General features: G+C 44.4%; 3 protein-coding genes across 7 annotated transcripts; all 3 read left to right on the plus strand.

The window, feature by feature from the left end:
* The first annotated feature begins 3 nt into the window (after window positions 1-3).
* On the plus strand, window positions 4-4,160 carry vps28 (VPS28 subunit of ESCRT-I). Of its 4 annotated transcripts, none has more exons than XM_061821142.1 (10): window positions 4-130; window positions 588-652; window positions 736-767; window positions 839-876; window positions 982-1,071; window positions 1,144-1,249; window positions 2,595-2,696; window positions 2,905-2,958; window positions 3,433-3,524; window positions 3,596-4,160. In XM_061821142.1, exons 2-10 carry the CDS (start codon window positions 613-615, stop codon window positions 3,714-3,716), a joined length of 675 nt encoding a protein of 224 aa, XP_061677126.1. In that variant the 5' UTR covers window positions 4-130; window positions 588-612; the 3' UTR covers window positions 3,717-4,160. The 4 variants fall into 4 exon arrangements, with proteins under 4 accessions (XP_061677126.1, XP_061677142.1, XP_061677134.1 ...); XM_061821158.1 differs by having other exon boundaries at window positions 739-767; XM_061821150.1 differs by lacking the exon at window positions 4-130 and adding an exon at window positions 145-355.
* An 842-nt stretch (window positions 4,161-5,002) lies between these two features.
* Window positions 5,003-11,840, plus strand: mapk15 (mitogen-activated protein kinase 15). Of its 2 annotated transcripts, none has more exons than XM_061821174.1 (14): window positions 5,003-5,548; window positions 6,682-6,780; window positions 6,918-6,947; window positions 7,965-8,055; window positions 8,121-8,251; window positions 8,685-8,848; window positions 8,909-9,048; window positions 9,132-9,189; window positions 9,796-9,933; window positions 10,424-10,529; window positions 10,728-10,971; window positions 11,036-11,133; window positions 11,198-11,344; window positions 11,420-11,840. In XM_061821174.1, the coding sequence occupies exons 1-14, from the start codon at window positions 5,459-5,461 to the stop codon at window positions 11,612-11,614; spliced, it is 1,731 nt and encodes a 576-aa protein (XP_061677158.1). In that variant the 5' UTR covers window positions 5,003-5,458; the 3' UTR covers window positions 11,615-11,840. The 2 variants fall into 2 exon arrangements, with proteins under 2 accessions (XP_061677158.1, XP_061677168.1); XM_061821184.1 differs by having other exon boundaries at window positions 11,182-11,344; window positions 11,420-11,560.
* A 775-nt stretch (window positions 11,841-12,615) lies between these two features.
* On the plus strand, window positions 12,616-20,402 carry grinaa (glutamate receptor, ionotropic, N-methyl D-aspartate-associated protein 1a (glutamate binding)). Its single transcript, XM_061821193.1, has 7 exons — window positions 12,616-12,772; window positions 15,161-15,484; window positions 15,559-15,674; window positions 16,790-16,990; window positions 17,087-17,215; window positions 17,840-17,983; window positions 18,097-20,402. Exons 2-7 carry the CDS (start codon window positions 15,187-15,189, stop codon window positions 18,244-18,246), a joined length of 1,038 nt encoding a protein of 345 aa, XP_061677177.1. The 5' UTR covers window positions 12,616-12,772; window positions 15,161-15,186; the 3' UTR covers window positions 18,247-20,402.
* Window positions 20,403-20,442: the final 40 nt, after the last annotated feature.

Consider the following 20,442-nt stretch of genomic DNA (forward strand, 5'->3'; position numbering starts at 1 on the left):
ATTAAACCGTCTGACAATCGGATTGTGCAGAAAATAATCACTCATTTACTATCAGGCGCGCCAGACGTACCTCCTCCGGTCCTGATATGAGGGTGTGTTTACCTTGACGTCATTGCTACTTCGCCGAAAGGTTTGTGCCTTTTTTTTTTTAATTGGTTCTAAGTCACAGATATTGTCAAATTCGACACACGTTGGGCACTCTGTCGATTTATCATTAAATACTGAAACGTTCAAAAAGTTTACTTTTAACCGCGCGTAGCGAGTCATAGTAGTTTTAAAGGCCGTAGTTGCGAATTAGCATCGAAAGCTAATCTCGAGCTCGCTGGATGAGTGTAACAAAAACAAGAAGGACACGGTACAAGTTTATCGACATTCTTCAACTGAGGGGGTTTTCAATTTTTGCATTCGCTAGTAAACATTTTTGAAGTTACAAACGTTGTGTTATTGTTTTTGAGCTCGGGACTGTGTTGGCGTAATACTTGCGTGGCGCTCATAAATGTTAATTATTGATAACACTGGGTATCAAATAATATATATTAACTCGCCAACTCAATAGTCACACACTTTTTTTTTTTTTTTTTTTTTAGATTTGAGTTGATAAGTTGATACACTATGTTCCATGGCATACCGGTTACAGGGAGCATGGGAGGAGGTAAGAGTGTTGTCATATAACTCATAGCAAACTTAATTATTCTTATAAAATGTGCCTAAAGTTGTGGCTTCGTCTTCTCCTAGTAGCTCCAGCCAATAAACCTGAGCTGTACGAGGTAAAAGTCGTGCAAATTCACAGTTTTTATTCTCAATGTTCATGACATAATATGACTTTTTATCATTTCAGGAAGTGAAATTGTACAAAAATGCCAGAGAAAGAGAAAAGTGAGTGTCACGCGGTGCTTCTGGGTGGTCTAAAGTGTTCCCAACGACATTCGCGCGCCCGTTTTTGACATTCGGACGCCCGTTTTTGTGTGGCTGTGCGTGAAGGTACGACAACATGGCAGAGTTGTTTGCTGTGGTCAAGACCCTGCAAGCCCTGGAGAAAGCCTACATCAAAGACTGCGTCACCCCCAACGAGTGAGTTCTGATCCAATATCCGTAAAGGAGTGTAGACCTTCCTGCCTATCGACGCACATTTGTGGTTTTTAGGTACACGGCCTCGTGTTCCAGACTGCTGGTCCAGTACAAGGCGGCGTTCAAACAGGTCCAAGGCTCCGACGTGGGCTCCATAGACGACTTCTGCCGCAAGTACAGGGTGAGTTTAAAAAGATTATTTTTCGTTCACATTATTTCCTCTTCATTCCGCTGTATGGCACGAGGCGCTAAGGGATGAGAATTTTTTGTGCATTCGCGGAATTCCGAGTTTTTTTCTGACGTGTAAATCTGTTGAGAAAATTGGGGGGGGGGGGGGGCTGTGATCAAGACCGGCCGTCTATCGGCACCGCTCGTTGTGAAATTAGTCACAATATTGATAGCGGAAAATGGCTTTGCTAACTGTTTACGGCATTGCTATCTGTTCGGATTAAATTCGGTGTTCGTAATAACAACAACACTACGATTTTCGGCAGCATTTTTGCGGTCTTCCGTCGGTATTTTCACTCCGATGTTAACGTTTCACAGAGAAGCGCTCTGTTTACTACGGCGTAGTTATAGACATATGTACGCACATGTGATCGAGCGGTCTGCACGTTGGCCAGGTCGGCGAAAGTCTTGGAGCGAAAAGATGAAAAACCACGGAATAAAAAAAAAAAAACTGTTTCAGACGGGCACGGCTTGAAAAAAAAGTGCAACCGCGCAGGTAGGAACGAAAACGGTATCAACGTGTCTGACCGAACACGTACAAAAAGTGGACGTTCCCGGCAAAGTGCCGCCCACTCCCGTGTTCCGATACGATCAATTATGGAAGGCCAGGCGCAAAAAAAAAAAAAAATATCCAGGAGCGTATCCAAAACGGGAAACGCAAAGCCAAGTTGGACGTAAATTTCTCAAATATTATATCATTGACAACTGTTAATACGATTATGCCTATCTGTAGCACTGGCCCTGTAGATCCTTTATTTTATCGCTCACTTTTTTCTCTCTCTCATAATTTTTTTATATATTTATATTTTTTTATTTATTATCAATATAACATTATATTTTATTACATATATATATTGTGTTATATTATTGATTATATTTTATATATTATTATAAATATATATAAATTACTTGTGTACTTATTTCTGAAGTATAACTTGCAAACGCAGCAGCCTATTTGATATAAATTTCACTCAGTCTACATTTTTTTTTATGTCTGAAGTTTGGCAAAAATTATTTTGGTTGTTTGGACTCATATTTTAAGTTTTCAAAATGTTACGATTTCCCTGTATTTACACTGTTAGAGGTAACCAGAGGTCACCTTTTAAGTGTGTTTTATAAAAAATAATTTTGTGCCCGAAGGGGGGCGCACCCTGCTTTTAAACGCCCCCCCCCCCCCCTCGAAGTCAGACATTTTCAGTGTTTTTTTTTTTTTCCCCCAAATGGGTCAGTCCCATCCATGTAATGAGCATCTTATTTAGAAATTATTATTATTATATTTTTAATTTTTTTTTTTTTAGCTGGACTGCCCGCTGGCCATGGAACGGATCAAGGAGGACCGGCCAATCACCATCAAGGACGACAAGGGCAACTTGAACCGCTGCATCGCCGACATCGTCTCCGTACGCCCCCCCCCGACGTGATTGGCGGTCGTTTTATGCGCTCGGGTTTGAACGCTTAACGGCTCGAGTGGATGGTTTCAATCCGAGCACGGGAAATCAGTTAATCGCGGGCTAATAATGGACGCGTAGAGGCGAGGTCTTTATTTTCCCTCCTTGTGCTACTCACTCACTTGTTTTTTTTTTTTGTTTTTTTTGTTTTTTTATGTAGTTGTTTATCACAGTTATGGACAAGCTGAGACTGGAGATCAGAGCCATGGACGAGGTGAGTTTCGAGTTGTGCCCAGAAATTCTGGTTCAATTAACGGCATAAGAATTCCTGTTTCTATTTGAGGCAGCCGCTTATTATTATTAATAATTTTTTTTGCATCATTGCTCAAAACCATTATAGTGCGTCCACACGTTAGAATCTACCGGAACACTAATCGTCGCCAAAGACTCCGCCTACACAAAAGTTCATCTTTATCTTTTAATAACACGCAGTGAACTCGTTTTATATTTAAGGGAGGCGTTTATTAATTTGACGTGGACTCGCACACAATATTTCAGAGCGACAACGGCGGTGTTTATCAAAAAGATAACAGGTTGTTTAAGATGATTTAATACTGCATGAAGTCGCCACCGTTGGGGTCGGTTTTTGTGCCTCGGCGGGTGCTGCCATTTTGGTTAGCGACGGAGTTATAAAGCTGGAATTGCTCGAAGCAGACCAGTTTTGTTTTTAAATGTTTATTTTTATTAGATCCAACCGGATCTGCGGGAGCTGATGGAGACCATGAACCGGATGAGCAACATGCCACCGGACTCAGAAGCCAAGGACAAAGTCAGCCTCTGGTCAGTCAGTCCGTCACTGCCGCGGCGTCCATTTTTGAAAGCCATTTTGAACGCGCCTCGTCCGTCTGCAGGTTGAGCACCCTGAGCAGCATGTCGGCGTCGGACGAGCTGGACGACAGCCAAGTGCGCCAGATGCTCTTCGACCTGGAGTCGGCCTACAACGCCTTCAACCGCTTCCTGCACTCGTCTTGAGCCAATCGCGTTTGGCGGTTTCCGACACGTGACCGTTAGCCGCGTCCTTATCAATGTTCGGTACCAGCTCCCTCCCTCTTTTTTTTTCCCACTTTTCTTTTCATTTTTTGACAGAGTTTCTCCTTCCTTCAATATTATTGTCGCCGAAAATGACAGGGAAATTACTGTATATATAAATAATTACAAATTTAAATCGTATTAAAATCTGGAAGGATTAGATTTGTTCGCTAATTCGCAGCGGTTTGTTCGATTTCTCACGCTGTCTGTCTTCTTTTAACTACGTAATCTCGTCTCCTCCCCCGACCCCGGACCCGGTTTAGGGACGACAGTAAATATTTATTAAGATGTATTGTTGTTTGTATAAATGTTTGGATAATGACATCCAAAAAAAATCATACACACTTGTTCTTTTTAACAATAAAAGTGGAAATGTATACTTCAAAATTGTATTTTTTGTGTGTGTGGTGTGAGTACATTATTTGGGTATTGTGTATATATATATAAATAGATTAATACACATTTTAACATGTAGGAATGATATACTGAAAGAAGAAAAATGTAATATAATTATTACAAGCAAAAAAATTACACTCCCAAAATACATTTTTTTTCCTTTTTAATTGCATGGATCTGTTTTATATCAACATAAATTATCCATATATGAAGAAGAAATGACATGCTTATTTGTATACAGGGATGTTAATGAAATGATAAAATATATTTCAATTGAACAAAAAATTATATATAGATGAATGGACATTTTCACATGTAGGAATGATATATTGAAAGAATAAAAAACGTAACATAATTCATACAGAATTATTACAAGTGAAAAAATTACACTCCCAAAATACATTTTTTTCCTTTTTAATTGCGTGCATCTGTTTTATATCAACAAAAATGATCCATATATGAAGAAGAAATGACATGCTTATTTGTATACAGGGATGTTAATGAAATGAATAAAATATATTTCGATTGAAGAAAAAATTGACTGTCCAAAAATATAAAATAAATATATATTTTTCTTTAATTAATCCTTTATTTATGTCTTTTTATGGGGAGGGGGCGGCATTTTTTTTAATACAAAAACAGTGGTGTAAAAGTCCTCTTTGCAATTATAGTCAGGCGAAACAACTCTGATGAAAGAAGGGGATCACACAGCACGCGGCCCTCTCTGACGCCAGGCGTGTCACCATGACAACAGGCAACGCGTGACCTCACAGCAAGCGTCGCCGCCCGTTGGTCCAGCCGCGGGCCCTTTAAGAGCCAACCCCCCCCCCCACCCCGCCTGACCAGTTTCCACGACGACAAGTTGTGACAAAACTCACCTCCGCCCCGCTTATCGGGGTCTCGGCCGAACCGGGCAAGCATGCTGCGGCCACTCGGTCTCCAAAGTGAACGCGAGAGGAAAAGCCCTTCTTTAAACATGGCTGCTGAGTAGCGGATGTAAAAAAAAAAAAAAAAAAAATGGCTACACCTGCGTCCGCTCGCCCTTCTCCGGCCGGCGTCGTTTAAAGGGACTCCAAACTACTAAGCGTCCGCGAACGCTACCAACTGAGCTGCGCGATACTTGAATATCATTTTAATGCGGTTAAAAAGGAGATAAATAACGACTTTATTGGCTGCCGAATCGCCGCCACCAGTTCCGGTAAAACCGCGACCACTTTGGCGTCATCCGCCGAACGTCGGACTTTTTTGCAAGCCCCGTCGCGGAAAGGAAAGCGCGGAAGGTCTTCAAAATGAGCAAAAGAGTCAAATCTGCCAGCATGCCAGAAGTGGAGGAACACATCTCCACCAAATACGACATCAGGAAAAGACTTGGCAAAGGGGTGAGTAGTCCTTTGTCCGAACCGAAAGGGGTACCTGAACGCAACAGTGAAATTACTCATTTCAGTTTTGTTTTTTTTCACCCTTTCGGTTTCAGGCCGACTTTTTGCTTTTTCCACTTTTGGAGTTTTTACATAGAATCCAGACGTTTATTTGCGTGGGAATTTCACCATATCACTGTATGTTGTTAAGAAAATCTTTTTTTTTTGGTTCTTTTTTGGCATAAATTTTGCACATTCTGACATCCTATTGGTCAACAGGTTGTGCACTGGTTAAGTGTCATATTATGCAAACTTTTGCATGTTTTATGTTTGATGTGGGAGTACATTTGAAATTATGTATTACCGTTTCATGAAACAAATGTGGATTTTTTTTTTAAAAATTATCTTTTTTTTTTTACCCGTGCAAGATGGCTTTTTATTTGAATTTTTGCTATTAGAAACAATAAAGTACTGGGTTGATGGTCGTTTTTAACCAGGAAAAAAGTTTCAACCCCCCCCCCTAATTTTATATATATATATTATATATATATATATTATATATACAGAGAGAGAACTGTCCTACTACTGTCATATTATGCAAACTTTTGCATGTTTTTATACTTGATGTGGGAGTACATTTGAAATTATGGATTGCCGTTACATAAAACAAATGTGGATTTAATTTTTTTTAATTTTCAAGTGTACGTGACGATTCCGCCCAAGGAAGATGTTCTTTTATTTGAATTTTTGCTATATAGAAGTGATAAAGTACAGGGTTGACAGATGTTTTTAACCAGGAAAAAAGTTTCTAAAAAATAATATATATATATATATATATATATATATATATATATATAATATATATATATATATATATATATATATATATATATATATACAAAATTATATCACTTCTACAAACTGTCCTTTCAAGTCTTGTGCCATTTGAAACAATAAGAATTCAAGTAAGGGGCTCGTTCAAAACGATGATAAATCAAGTCGGGAGCAAAGCGTGCTTTAGAAAATAAGACGTTTCGCGTAATCACTCATATTTTGTAGCGCTACAAGTCTTTTAATTTATATTACTATTATTATTATAATGGATTACAAAAAGTACGGTGATGATTCACGTTTGTTCTGCGTCGGCCTGGCAGGCCTACGGCATCGTTTGGAAGGCGGTGGACAGGCAAACGGGCGAGGTTGTCGCCGTCAAGAAGATCTTCGACGCCTTCAGGAACAAGACGGACGCTCAGGTCAGCCATTTTGGAAATCGTTTCAAGCGCGACGTCACAAATCTGAATTTGGACAATTATTTTCTCATACAGCAAGCTTGAGTTCCTTGATTTCACATCCTAATTGTTTTATTATTATTTTTTTTTTTCCTTTACAGCGGACCTTCCGAGAAGTCGTTTTCCTGCAGGTAAAATCGCCCCCCCCCCCACCCTGTCCAAAACTGCACCCCCCTCCCTGCCATTCGACATGAACGTCTCTCACATCCAACCAATCAGAATGAACGTGCAGAGTTTTAGTTCCGTTACATAATTCCTCCAGGCCTTGGCGCACAATCTGTCTGTTAACCATCAACCAGTTTTTCCATGGAAAATTGGCTCAGTCACCCCCCCCCCACCCCCCTTTGCTGGATCAAAACAAATCCACGCTCAGAAACCAGGTCTGGAGCCATATTGAAACTTATTCGAATAGAGTAACAAAAAAGTCATGTCAGAAAAAACAGGAAGTCGGCCGCTTTGGTTTGAGGTGACCATGGACCCGGCGAGCTTAAGCTCCGCCCCCTTAGCTACAGTTGCCACGTCCCGCAAGCTTCCAAAATGGCGACTGAACAAAACAGGTTTGAAGTCGATTCTCTATCTAACAAAGTGAAAGTTGTTCTCCTGCGATGTATAAAGCACCGATAATAATTCAATCAAACTCCAAGAAGATACTTCTCCCTCACTTACCTTCGAACGTACAAGCTTTTGTTTGTTGATATTGTTCACATTTAGTTGTCCGTGCGCTCTCCCGCGAGCCTTAATCCGTCGTAGAATCTTCGTCAACTGTGTTTTGGGCTTTGGAAAATGAGTCAACCGGGCAGGGTATCTTTCATCAGAATTGCACGTTCCCCAAACGCACCTGAAGACCGTTTCCTTCGTAACGCTAACTTTTCCAAGCGCCCGCTACTGACAACCGGCATTGCTTGTGGGACGGTACGGCGAGAGGGGCGTGTCAAGACAATGCGGCTATCTGATTGGCTATTATCGTACGAGCGATCGACGGGTCGGAAAGGTCTATTATGGCGTCATGTTGACCATGCGCCGGGAGGGAGGGAGGGAGGGGTGGGGGCGGGGGTCCTTCAAAGGCAGACTTGGATCAAATTTGAACAGCGAAGACTCAAAATGCTAATAAGAAGGATGTTGACGCCATTTTTTGTCGTCGTGTGCAGGAGTTTGGAGATCACCCCAACGTGGTCAAGCTCCAAAACATCATCCGGGCGCAAAACGACAAAGACATTTACCTCGTCTTCGAGTACATGGGTGAGTCGCTACGCTTCACCGAACTGGTTCAACCCTGTTCCATTTGTTTGTTGTTTTGAATCCAGACAGTGACCTGCACGCGGTGATTAAAAAAGGAACGCTTTTAAAGGACATCCACAAGCGGTACGTCATGTACCAGCTGCTCAAAGCGGTCAAATATCTGCACTCGGGGAACGTCATCCACCGGGACCAAAAGGTACCTTTCCCTGGGACCGTCGGCAAACAATGAATGGTACACACTCAAAATCAGTTCCACCAAATTTGCCCACGATGGCTATTTAGCACAGGGACAAGAACCCGGCTGTCAGCTGGACCTCGGAACCACGTTCTGGGTCAGCCTCGCTGTTTTTTTTTTTTGTTTTTGTTTTTTTTTTTCCTCAGGTCAAAAGGTTACAAAGTTACAAATTCGCGAAGCACAAATGGCAACGTCAACGCAAACATTTGTTCAAAGCTGCAGCCGCGTCGCCTTTCCAGGTGTCGTTGGGTCGCAAAGAGAATGATTCGGGCAAGAATAATAGAAACAAATGCACGATAAAACGAGAATTCTGAAGACAGCCATTTTTGTTTTGCCACTTCCTCATGCTGATCTTTCAAAGCTCATTTTTTACTGCCCCCCCCTCCCCCGTCAGCCTTCCAACGTCCTCGTGGACTCTGACTGCGTGGTCAAGCTGTGCGACTTCGGTCTGGCCCGCTCCCTCAACCAGGACCAAGAAGACAGCGGCAACCCGGCGCTGACGGAGTACGTGGCCACCAGGTGGTACCGGGCTCCGGAGATCCTGCTGGGCTCCACCAGGTACGCCGCGCGCTCGTTGCGGGATGAGAGGCTGGAGAACTGAGGACCGCTGCTCGGAAGGTACACGAAGGGCGTGGACATGTGGAGCCTGGGCTGCATCCTGGGGGAGATGTTGCTGGGAGAAGCCTTGTTCCCCGGGACGTCCACCATCAATCAGCTGGAGCAGATCATGAGCGCCATCCCGCACCCCTGCGCCGAAGGTGAGCCGTGCGCCCGCGCGAAATTTACGAGGATTTCCGTCGTCGTTATTTACTTTTCCCCACGGACGCCGGCGCCTTCCCAGATGTCCTCGCCGTCAAGTCTGAAATCGGGTCCTCGGTGGTTCAAAGAATGTTACGGAGGTGAGGGAATTTCTTCATCTCATGCACACGTTTGGATGATTTATTATTATTATTGTTTTTTGCAAAAATTTGAGACAAGTGTCATATAACAATTTTTTAAAAATGAGGCTTCAGGGCATTCGTTGCTACTCTCTGTTGAAGTTCACTGGCTACCTAAGCAAATATATTCTATTCATATTTTTACAATTTTGTAATGTAGTTTTTAATCTTAGTTAAAACACTATTTCTTGGGTTTGATTTATTTTTTTCCAAAAGGGAAAATTGAATGTCCATGCACCTCTGTATCTGCATATTTTTTTTAAATATTTTTTTTTTCTCAACCCATATTTATCGTATTTTTCTCTAATTTGTGACTATTCTGTTTATGCATTTTCCTCACTTATTTTCAACTATTACTTTGTCATTTTTCCGTTTTTTTTTTTTTATTGTAGCATTTGAAGATTTTTGCCTGTATCGTTTTTAATTTTTTTTTCCAATTTGTAATGTATTTGTCACCCATGTCCATTTATTATTCCATTTTCATTTTTCCTCCTATTTTGTATGTTGTTCATTTTCCTTTTTTTTTTTTTTTTTTTTTTTTTTGAATCCCCACCCTCGCCTCACCAGGCCGCCGGCGCCTTTTGAGGACCTCCTGCCTTCGTCGGTGCCCCCCGACGCTTTGGACCTCCTGAAGGGTTTGCTGGTCTTCAACCCCGACAAGAGGCTGACTGCGGAAAAAGCCCTCCAGCACCCTTACGTAGCCAGGTACCAATACGCCAGTCACTCACATTTTGATAAATGTACGGGTGTGGTCAGTCATGCCCGCAGATATAAAGTTACGGGTGTGCGTTCTGTTTGTAATTATGAGTGTGTATCCCTTTAAGAGCGGAGGGGGGCGGTGTCAGGTAAATTATGAAGTAGAAGTAGGCTGAGCAGCAGTTCGTTGTGCTTCCGTGTTTAAAATAATGAAAAATAAAAAGCCGTCAGGCTGTGGTTTTCGGTTTTCATGTGCGCTGAGTGTGCGACAAGTGCGCAATTGCGCAGCGACGTCTTTCAATATTGATATATTTCTACTCGTAGCAAATGCGTGATTTTTCGCATGTGCGCCTGTCAAATCACAGTGACTGAATATGCCATGTATGGATTTGCTTTCTTAAAATGCATTAATTATAGCGTGTGCGTTTTTCTCTCTCGCAACGTATCGACTAGCACGCATTTTCCGTTATATTGTGTCGTATTTTTATGTGTTGTCGAGGTTCCACAATCCGGACAAGGAGCCGTCTCTCAACTACGACGTAGTTCTGCCGCTGGACGACGACGTGCAGTTGTCTGTGGACCAGTACCGTAACAAACTGTACGAGGTACAAACAAATGACAAATGGCGTCTTGACTTCAGGATGTTATTATTCTGTAGCCAAACTCTTATGTCAAGTTACCGTAACAAATCCATTCCTGCCCATCTAGCACGTTCTCGGTAGATAAAAATGACAATTTTTTTCAACATAAAAGAGAATATCAAGAATTTAAGTGGTTTCAATGCTGGCTTGCGTCCCTTGCAGATGATCCGGGAGAGGAAAAGCCAACAGGGCAAACTCCGACTCCTGCGCCCCAAAGAAGCCGTCACCGCCACGGAGGACGTCGGCCACAAGGACAGAGGAGACGACAACCGGGACGCGAAGGCCGAATGCGAAAGCCAACAGGGGCCGGCGGACGCGTCGCCGCCTGCCCCCGCGGAGAAGACGGACCCCTCCGAGGACCCCCGCCCGGGCAGATGCACTTATAACCCCATCACGCACGCTCCGAGTACGTCTGACGGGAGCCACTCGCGTCTTTAAGATGCTAAACTAAATATTGGCTCTCCGTCCAGATGGCTTTGCTCACTCGACCTCGGCCTGCAGGAAAGCAGCGAGACAGACAAGCGGCAGTGCCACCGTGCCGCCAACAGAGGGCGACAGAGCTAACACAGTAAGTCTTTTCAATGTTTTTATTTTTATTTTTTCTCGTTGACTTTAGTCTTCCGCTTCCAAAGTCCATGGACCAGATTATCCAGCGCGGTCGCTCAGCCCCGGCGCACCCCAACCGCTCCTTCTCGCTGACGTTCGCCCAAGCCCAGAACAACCCGCTGGTGCGCAAGACCGAGTCGCCCCCGGGACTGAACGCCGCCAGCGCAAACTCTGTGAGCGAGGGGAAACATTCGCGGCGACTCAGGCGCAGCGAGGACTACTTTCTTTTTCTTGTCGGTCCCGCGCAGAACCAGCGCTCCAGTCCTCAGGGCCGCGACGGTCGACCGGCGCCGCGCTTCAGCAAGAAGGTCTTTCAGAACAACTGCAACGTGCCGGCGGCGGGCGACCCCCGCGCCAAGCTGGGCAGCTACTGCCAGGCGTACGGGACCATTAGCAAGACGGAGCTGGACAACCTCCTGCAGGCGCGAGCGTACGACCAATAGCGCGTGACGCCCGCACCACCGGTCAGCGGACGAGAAAACGGACCTCCTAGGAGGCGGGGCTTACTAACGAATTCTCCGAGGAATAACGGATGACAAGACAATGTCTTCTTGACGGGTTTTTTATAAATCGTTGACAAATTGTCTAACTTTAAAAAATTCTGGGCTTTTGTGAGGAAAAGAAAGCAATTTCTTGTCAATTTACTTTTTCTTTTTTTTTTAACCAAAGAAGACAATAATTTGCAATTTATTTTTAAAGGAAGAGAAGATAATTTTGATTCCGGACGTTGGTGACAAGAGAAGACGATTCCTTGCCAACGAGATTTTATGCGAAGAAAGGAAAATGCTGGCCTTTTGTAAAAAAGAGGAGATAATTTCATGTCAAAGAGAAGACAATAACTGGACGTTATGAGTAGATAAACTAATTTCGTCCCAATTTGCTTTTACAAATTTGGTCAATGGGTTTTTTCAGAGAAGAAAATTTCTGGCCGAAAGGCCTTTGTGTATGGCGATGACAATTTGCAATAATTTTTTTAGAAGCCCATAATGGCCAGTAGGGATAAAGCATCAGCTGTACTGTTAATAAACGTTTTATAATGACCAAAAGTGTGACCCTGACACATTTGTATTTCCACTGGAGAAAGTGGTAGTTATGCAGCTAAAAATATATATATAATTTATTTATTTTTTTTTAAATAGGGCATCTGTATTGCAATCACAGCACATGGTGAGGAACATTCTAGGTTCAAATAGCATAACAGGGCAGTCATCTGATGATTTGTTCACGTGCCATTAAAAAAAAAATACATCTTGACAACACCACGTGAACAGGAATGTTCTAGATTTTTCTTTTTTGTTTTCAATGTTAAAAATCATCTTAAGAACATCACGCGAACAGGAATGTTCTAGATTTTAATTTTTTGTTTTCAATCTTCATAATCACACTGAAGGGGCGGATTCCAGAAGTGACGTCACCGACGGCCATTATATGACTGCGTCGCGTGATGACGTCACCGACTGACCCACTTGACCATTTTGACGTTGGAGGCTCCGCCGCAGCGCTCAGTCGACGACGAGATATCTGCGAAATTTGGAAAAATAAAAACACCGAACGGACCACGGCGAACCTTCGGGAAGGACATACGAAAAAAAAAAAACAAGGCAAGTCGCATTATTTATAGCGTTGCGGTCTCCATCGCTGTTTTTGCTGGCACGACCCCGCTAGCTTAGCAAGTAGCATCTGGGCTGGCACGAAACCCAAATAAACGACGTCGTCATCATCGAGTCGCGTGTCTTGCAGATTAAAAAGTGACGCTTTAATAAGCTAAAAAAAAAAAATAATGTCTACCGAAACGACGTCGTCACGCAGGGCTAACTGGCGTCCCCGACTAGCCCGGACCAGCGTTTACCGCCGTCCATCAGCGCTCAGTCGTGTCGTTCCGTTCGCAAAATGCCAACCAGAATGTTTTTTTTTTTTTTTTTTTTTTTTTGCTGACGCAACGCGTGGCGCATTTGGACCGACGAGGCCTCCGCGATGATGATGATGATGATGTCGGAGGTGCGCCTGCAGCAGGTGCACCGACTTTGGGTGTTTTGGGTTTCGCTTCCCTCGAATGGCGCAGAACGCCACCAAGCTGCTTTCTATTTTGGATGCGCGACAATTTTTTTGTTATACAGTATTAAAATGAGAAAAGTGCCATGGTTGATTTTATTTTTAGATGACTTCCTGGACACGATGTTAATTTAATTTTTGAATGCTGGTGTGCATTTGTTGTGCTAGTAGTCTGCATTAGAGTTGAATTGTATTTTTTTTTTAATTATTATTATGGGGCTAAATAAATTTTGAATTAGAGGTTCAAACAGTTTTGTGTACCTTTTTTTTTTTTACCCAAACCTCCTGTAATACTACATGTCTAAATGACTCTTTTAACACCCTAAAGCTGTAAATTATTTTAAAATTGAGACTTTATTGGTCCTTTGGTGGGGAAAAAGAAACAATTTGCACCTAAGATTTGTAGAGTTAAAAAAACATAAATGACGCTGTGGTTGTTTTTAGCTACTTATTAACATGCATTATTGTTTATTTTGGTTCTGTATTTCTGCTGCCATGTATGACATGACGGTACAGATTGTCATTTTTCATAAAAACGGGTTTTCGCTTGGCCTACCTGGTTAAATAATAAATAAAGATGATACATTTTGCATTATTACGGTACAAGAGGTTTTCCCAGTTGTGCTGTTACAAGCTAACTTTGTGCAAAATAGGCCACTAGGGAGAAGGTGTCGAAAGCAAATTATGGACCGAATCTGTAAATAATCAATCGTACCCCTGCGGTCAAATGACTTTTCCTGCATTTTTGTGCTCGTGCATCACACTGTATGATATAAAAATGGCTGTTTTTCCGCGCTTATGTCATGACATTGTCCTGGACTCATTGTGTTAACTTGGCCCAAGCACCCGCATCTTCTTTTAACTTAATTCCTGCCCCCCATCCCTCCCCGCACGCCATCCTTGATCCACATTGGCAGAGCATCTCCGCCAAGAGGATTGGAAACATAAGTGGTGCTCGACAAAAACAAAAAACAATAATAATCAAAGAAAAACAAAAATCTCTGAGTCATTGTGGACGTTGGACTGCAAGCAGATCAGACATTTTGTCACATGATTTGGTTTCATCTGCTGGTTACGCGTTGTGACCTGGCACCGTTTTGTAAGGCAAACGGGCCTTCTGGACACGCCGACAATCGGATCGTCTCGTGGTGGGAATCGGGTAGGAGCCCACCGTGACGGATCACATGGATGAGTTGCGTCAAGCTTGTCATGTGCATTTTATTGATATTGATTTTTGTGGCATATTCAGTTACAAGTAGTAGCTTCGTCCCGAGCCAATCACGTGAGCAGGACGTCATTTATTGTTGATTCTTTCAGTCCGTTTTCCATAACGTGGTGGGGTTTAAAAACCGGTTTGAGGACCCCCCTCCACGACCTTTCCCCAGTTCCGTTGTCCGACCTCTTTGCACAGGAAATAAACAGCAGCCCACGTTATTATTCAAATGTTTATTTGAATGATTCTCGATAAAGTTTTTTTTTTTTTTTTTTTCCCTCGTCCTGCACGAATCAAGATGGTGGCGAGAGTGCACGCCTTCCTGAGAAACCCGTCGACCGCCGTTTGTAGCCTTGTTGTCGGGACTCATTCGGAGCCAAATTAGATTAATAATACATTCGGTTACCACGGCAGCGCACCTCGCTCCATGGTAACCGTGCCCAGCGTGTGCGTGTGTGTGTGTGTGTGTGTGTGTGTATGCTTAGGTGGGTAATTAGCTTGTAATAATACCATGTGAGAAAATGTGTGCATTATTTTACACCATTTTTTTTTTCCACAAGCCGTGACATATTTAACGAACAAAAGAGGATGATCTGTTATTCGAGCAATGTCGAGTTAACGTTCACCTGCACGCGACCATGTGACCGTATTCATTGTCTGCATTTTTGATACAGTTATGAATCAAATATTAAATTTGGTATTCCCTGCGCTCCCCTTTCCGCAGCTCGTTCCTGAACCGCCCTCCGCAACATGTCCCAGGACAAGAGTGGCTACCCGGCGATGGGGGAGTCCAACCCGCTCCACAACAACGTCTACGGACCCCCGCAGCCGGGCTTCGGCATGCCGCCGCCCAACTACAGCCAGGCCCCCGGGGGGCCGTACCCGCCGGCCGCCGGCTACGGCCAGCCGGGCTTTCCTCAGGCCGGCTTCGGCCCGGCCCCCTACCCGCAGATGCCTTACCCCCAGATGCCCTACCCGCAGGGGCCCTACCCCCAAGGGCCCTACCAGCAAGGACCCGGTCAGCCAGGCTTTCCAGGAGACCCCTCTGGTGAGTAGCCAAGCCGAAGGATAAACATTTACCATCTCCCGACGTCGTCGTGTTGATGACGCGTGTCTTCGCAGCGCCCGGCGGCAGCCCCGGTTACCATGGCGACGTGCCTCCGACATACTACGACAACGAGGATTTCACCAACTCGGGCTTTGAGGACAAGAGCATCCGACAGGCCTTCATCAGAAAAGTAAATTTACTGCGTCACATAGTCATGTTTCAAGCTCTACGTCTACAAGAGTTAGCGTGTCTACTGTTACCGAGGTAGATAACGAGCTAGCTAAAATGGCTAACATTACCTCACACTTTAACATCAATTCACACTCCTCTAACAACGTATCTCTTAAAAAGAAGTAACTTGCACTTGATTTGATTGAAGTGGAGCAAAAACATCCACATGGGGTAAAGACTTTCCCTAACGACCCGGCCTAAACTCAGTCACTTCAATGTAATTCCTGCTTTCCTTTTATACCAGTGCCATCTTGTGGGATCGTACTGTTAACAAAAGACTCCTGTAATTTACAGCCTACAGAGTGCACCCAGTACATTTGTAAAGAAAATACTATTTAGTACATATGTAAGCCGCACCTGTGTATAAGCCGCAAGTGCCCACATTGAAACCCATATTGAAACACGAGATATTTACAAAGAAAGAGTCTACACAGACAGCTTTATTACCTTAGCTTATCTTAAGATAGCAACAAAATGGTAGCACGAACAGGGCGATAAATAACAACAACAACAAAAAAACATACCGGTAAAAAAAAAAACAAATAGCGGCAGCTGCACAGTAGCAACACAGTAGGACAGTACTCACAGCGCAAAAAAAAAAAAAAAAAACATACCTAAATCACTGAGAAGCGTCAGTAACACAGCAGCAAGATGCTAGCGCAACGCTAACTCTAGTGCAGCGCTAGCAGGACCGGTAAAAATCACTGAGACACGGCAGTAACACAGCAGCAACACGCTAGTGTGGTGCTAACAGGGCCGGTTAAAGAAAAACATACTGGTAGTAATCACTGAGACATGGCAGTAACGCAGCAGCCACACGGTAACACTAGCGCAGTGCTCAAAAACAAAAACAAAAAACATACCGGTAAAAGTCACTTCCTCGGCACATATATTCCACTGGTCACACTTCCCTTTTCCGCTCGAGTGCCCCGTTACGGCCGTTAGAAAAAAAATGCAGAAATTAGCCGCAGGGTTGAAAGCGTGTGAATAAAGGCGCTGCTTATAGGCCAGAAATGACGGCACTAACGTATGCCCAACCACGGAAAATACCAAGTCCGGATACTCCTCCTCCAGGTTTTCATGGTCCTCACCGTTCAGCTGCTGGTCACCTTCTCCTTCGTCGCCGTGTTCACCTTCGTGGACGAAGCCAAGGTGTTTGTGGGCCAGAACCCGTGGACGTACTACATCTCCTACGTGGTCTTCCTGGTGTCCCTCATCGTGCTCAGCTGCTGCGGCGAGTTCCGCCGCAAGCACCCCTGGAACCTGGTGGCGCTGGTAAAATGAAAAAAGCCGACAGAAAAAAACAACCGCCGCGGCGAACGATTGCTCGTCCTCATTGGCCCGTTTTGTTCCGACCCGCCCGTCCCGCAGTCCATCCTGACCCTCAGCCTTTCCTACATGGTGGGCATGATCGCCAGCTTCTACGACACGGACGCCGTCATCATGGCCGTGGGCATCACCGCTGTGGTTTGCTTCACCGTGGTCCTCTTCTCGCTACAGGTCCAGACGACACAAATCATGAATATTTTTACGATGATTTTGGCTTACAATTGGGAGGGGTCGCAATTACATAATCATTGGACACAGCATTAGGTACACCCGCAATTTTTTTTTCAATATAATAATGGCACGGTGGATCAGCTGGAAAATGTTGGCTTCACAGTTCTGAGGTCCCGGGTTTAATCCCGGACCCTGCCTGTGTGGACTTTGCATGTTCTTCCCGTGCCTGCGTGGGTTTCCTCCGGGTGGGCACTCCGCTTTCCTCCCACATCCCCAAAACATGCAACATTAATTGGACACTCTAAATTGCCCCTAGGTGTGATTGTGAGTGTGATTGGGTGTTTGTCTCCATGCGCCCTGCGATCGGCCGGCGACCAGTTCAGGGTGTGCCCCGCCTCCTGCCCGTTGACAACTTGAAATGGGCTCCGGCACTCCCCGTGACTCTCGTGAGGCTAAGCGGCCAAGAAAATGGATGCATAGCTGTCAGGGGAGTGAATTGTGTTCCACAGTGCAGACAATTTTGTGTCTGCCCCCAGATTTTTTTTCTGTATTTTGATTCATTTACTTATTTATGAATCATGAACGGCTCGTGAATGAAATGGGCGTCCTGGCGTCGTTCTTCAGAGCAAGTACGACTTCACTTCCTGCCAAGGCGTGCTGTTCGTGTGCCTGATCGTCCTCCTCCTCTTCGGGATCCTCTGCATGTTCATCCGCCACAAGATCCTGCACATCGTCTACGCCTCGCTGGGTGCCCTCTTGTTCACTTGCGTGAGTTTTTTTTTTTTTTTGGTGTGTGGAGGTGTTGGCGGTCCAAAAAAAAAAAAAAAAACCCCTCAAAAGTTTTGACGAGTAGAACGTTGAGTCGTCTTTGTTTGTTGCAGTTCTTGGCCGTGGACACCCAGCTGCTCCTGGGCAACAAGAAGCTGTCCCTGAGCCCCGAGGAGTACGTCTTCGCCGCTCTCAACCTCTACACGGACATCATCAACATTTTCCTCTACATCTTGGCCATTGTGGGTCGCTCCCGCGATTGAGCCGGGAGGACGAACGTGGGCCCTTTTTTTGTTGTTGTTGTTGTTGTCGTCGTCTCTTTCCCTCCCCTCCCTCCATTCTGCTATTTAAACTAACAACCTTTTTTTTTTTTTTTTTTCTTTTTCCCCACCAGTGTCGCCCTAATCGTTTGGTGTCTCTCGCTTCTAACACCCCCCCGCCCGCCCCCCACCCGCGCTTCTACTAACACAAATTAGTCGCCCACACCCGTCGGGTCGTTTATCCCCCGTGCCCGTTAGGAACGCAGAACCGGAACAAATCCCTCCCCTCGTGACTGCATGGCAACCCCACAAAGTTTCCATTTCTCTAGGTACTCGTGTATAATTGCAATTTCTCGTTAGTGCCAGCTTTAAATGGTGTACCACTAGTACTCGAACGCCACTCGACGCTCATTTGGGGATGTGTTGCTTTTGGGCAGGGGTGTCCAAAACGTGAATCCCGCGTCGGCCATTTTTTGAAGATTTCACGAGTCTTTGGTTTGACAAAGATGTTAAAACAAATGAATTGTAGAAACAATGTCATTACGTCGTTACGATAAAAGATTGAGTACCGCCCTTGATGTTAAAACTCACCGTTTGGTACAAGAGAAAAATATGCGGGAAAGAGGCGGCACGGTGGCTCAGCTGGAAAGTTTTGGCCTCACAGTTCTGAGGTCCCAGGTTCGATTCCGGACTCGCTCGTGTGGAGTTTGCATGTTCTCCCCGTGCCTGTGTGGGTTTTCTCCGGGTGGGCACTCCGGTTTCCTCCCACATCCCAAAAACACGCAACATTAATTTGACACTCTAAATTGCCCCGAGGTGTGATGGGTTGTCTGTCTCCGTGTGGCCTGCGACCGACTGGCGACCAGTTCAGGGTGTAACCCCGCCTCCTGCCCGTTGGCAGCTGGGTTAGGCTCCGGCACTCCCCGCGACCCTTGTGAGGATAAGCGGCTAAGAAAAGGGATGGATGGAGTTTCTAGCGAAAAGAAAAACGGAAATTGTTTGCAGTAACATTTCCATGAAATTATTTTTGGAAAAAAAAAAAAGTATAATTTAGGGCGGCACGGTGGATCAACTGGTAAAGCTTCAGCCTCACAGTTCTGAGGTCCCAGGTTTAATTCTGGACCCGCCAATGTGGCGTTTGCATATTCTCCCTGTGCCTGCGTGGGTCTTCTCCGGGCGCTCCGGTTTCCTCTCACATCCCACATAAGGCTCAAATTCGCATGGCAAGCAAGTAGCTGAGCTTACCAACAAATTGACGCCACTACTCCGTCATGGGGTATTAATAACATTTCATCTTTTTCTCATGGAGGGACAAACTTCCTCTCTTGTAAGCCTTCGTTTGCGTTTGCTCTGGCTGTTTTTAAATGGCCCCAGAGCCGGACTGAGGACACCCCTGCTCGGACTTTTCCAGTGCGGCAACTCAACTTTTCAAGGCACAAAAATGATGTTGCGACGAACGAGCTTTCTTCATAGTTAATTTTTCCCCTCCTTTCTCCCCTTGCTTAGTCATTGGTGTGAAATTAGTGTTTTTTTTTTCTTTTCAGTGCTGTATTTTTTCACGTTTTCATTAGTTTTGGCAATGCTACTCCCCATTTGAAGTTTTTTCTTTTTTTTTTTTTTTAGGGAGGGGAATGACTATTAATGAAGTTATTTGAATGCTTGATTCACACATGCAGTGAAGGCAAATGCATGATAACTTATTTATTTATTGAGCTTCATGTAGATTACTCTTGAGTAATTGACACAGAACTGGAAATAAACACTGGTGACAGTCACGTGCCGTCAAGACAAATGCATGGTAACTTATTTGAGTTTCATCTATGTGACACTTGGACTGGGAATTATTAAACACAGGTTTGCAAAAATGACACTGAAGGTACCACCGCAATTGGTCCGCATCAGTATTTTAATTATCTTTTATTTGTCCTCTCGTGCATGGCCTGTCGCACGTCCATTGTCGGCACATAGTACATTTTTGAATTGGAAGATTTTTTTTTTTTTTTTGGCAAATATGTTTGTATCTAATGCAAAGTGTAAGTGTACATAGAAGTGCTTTGATGTGTATAGGCCTGATACTCGTTTGGACTGTACATAATGCATTCAATTTGAGTGGAAATGCATTCCTCCTAACACTGTTGGCTTTACATTAAAAAATATACCATGTGGAAACGTGTCATGCCGTCCTTTAAATCCAGACTG

Source organism: Syngnathoides biaculeatus, chromosome 1 (assembly GCF_019802595.1).
Source record: "Syngnathoides biaculeatus isolate LvHL_M chromosome 1, ASM1980259v1, whole genome shotgun sequence".
Taxonomy (NCBI): Eukaryota; Metazoa; Chordata; class Actinopteri; order Syngnathiformes; family Syngnathidae; genus Syngnathoides; species Syngnathoides biaculeatus.

Bases quoted from the DNA above. Each gene is read 5' to 3' on its own strand.
- vps28 (XM_061821142.1), top strand. From the start codon at position 613: ATGTTCCATGGCATACCGGTTACAGGGAGCATGGGAGGAG. The intron at 653-735 runs GTAAGAGTGTTG...GTCTTCTCCTAG, and splicing joins TACAGGGAGCATGGGAGGAG to TAGCTCCAGCCAATAAACCT. The intron at 1,250-2,594 runs GTGAGTTTAAAA...TTTTTTTTTTAG, and splicing joins ACTTCTGCCGCAAGTACAGG to CTGGACTGCCCGCTGGCCAT.
- mapk15 (XM_061821174.1), top strand. From the start codon at position 5,459: ATGAGCAAAAGAGTCAAATCTGCCAGCATGCCAGAAGTGGAGGAACAC. The intron at 10,530-10,727 runs GTACAAACAAAT...CGTCCCTTGCAG, and splicing joins ACCGTAACAAACTGTACGAG to ATGATCCGGGAGAGGAAAAG. The intron at 10,972-11,035 runs GTACGTCTGACG...CTCTCCGTCCAG, and splicing joins CCCCATCACGCACGCTCCGA to ATGGCTTTGCTCACTCGACC.
- grinaa (XM_061821193.1), top strand. From the start codon at position 15,187: ATGTCCCAGGACAAGAGTGGCTACCCGGCGATGGGGGAGTCCAACCCG. The intron at 15,675-16,789 runs GTAAATTTACTG...CTCCTCCTCCAG, and splicing joins GACAGGCCTTCATCAGAAAA to GTTTTCATGGTCCTCACCGT. The intron at 16,991-17,086 runs GTAAAATGAAAA...CCCGTCCCGCAG, and splicing joins CCTGGAACCTGGTGGCGCTG to TCCATCCTGACCCTCAGCCT.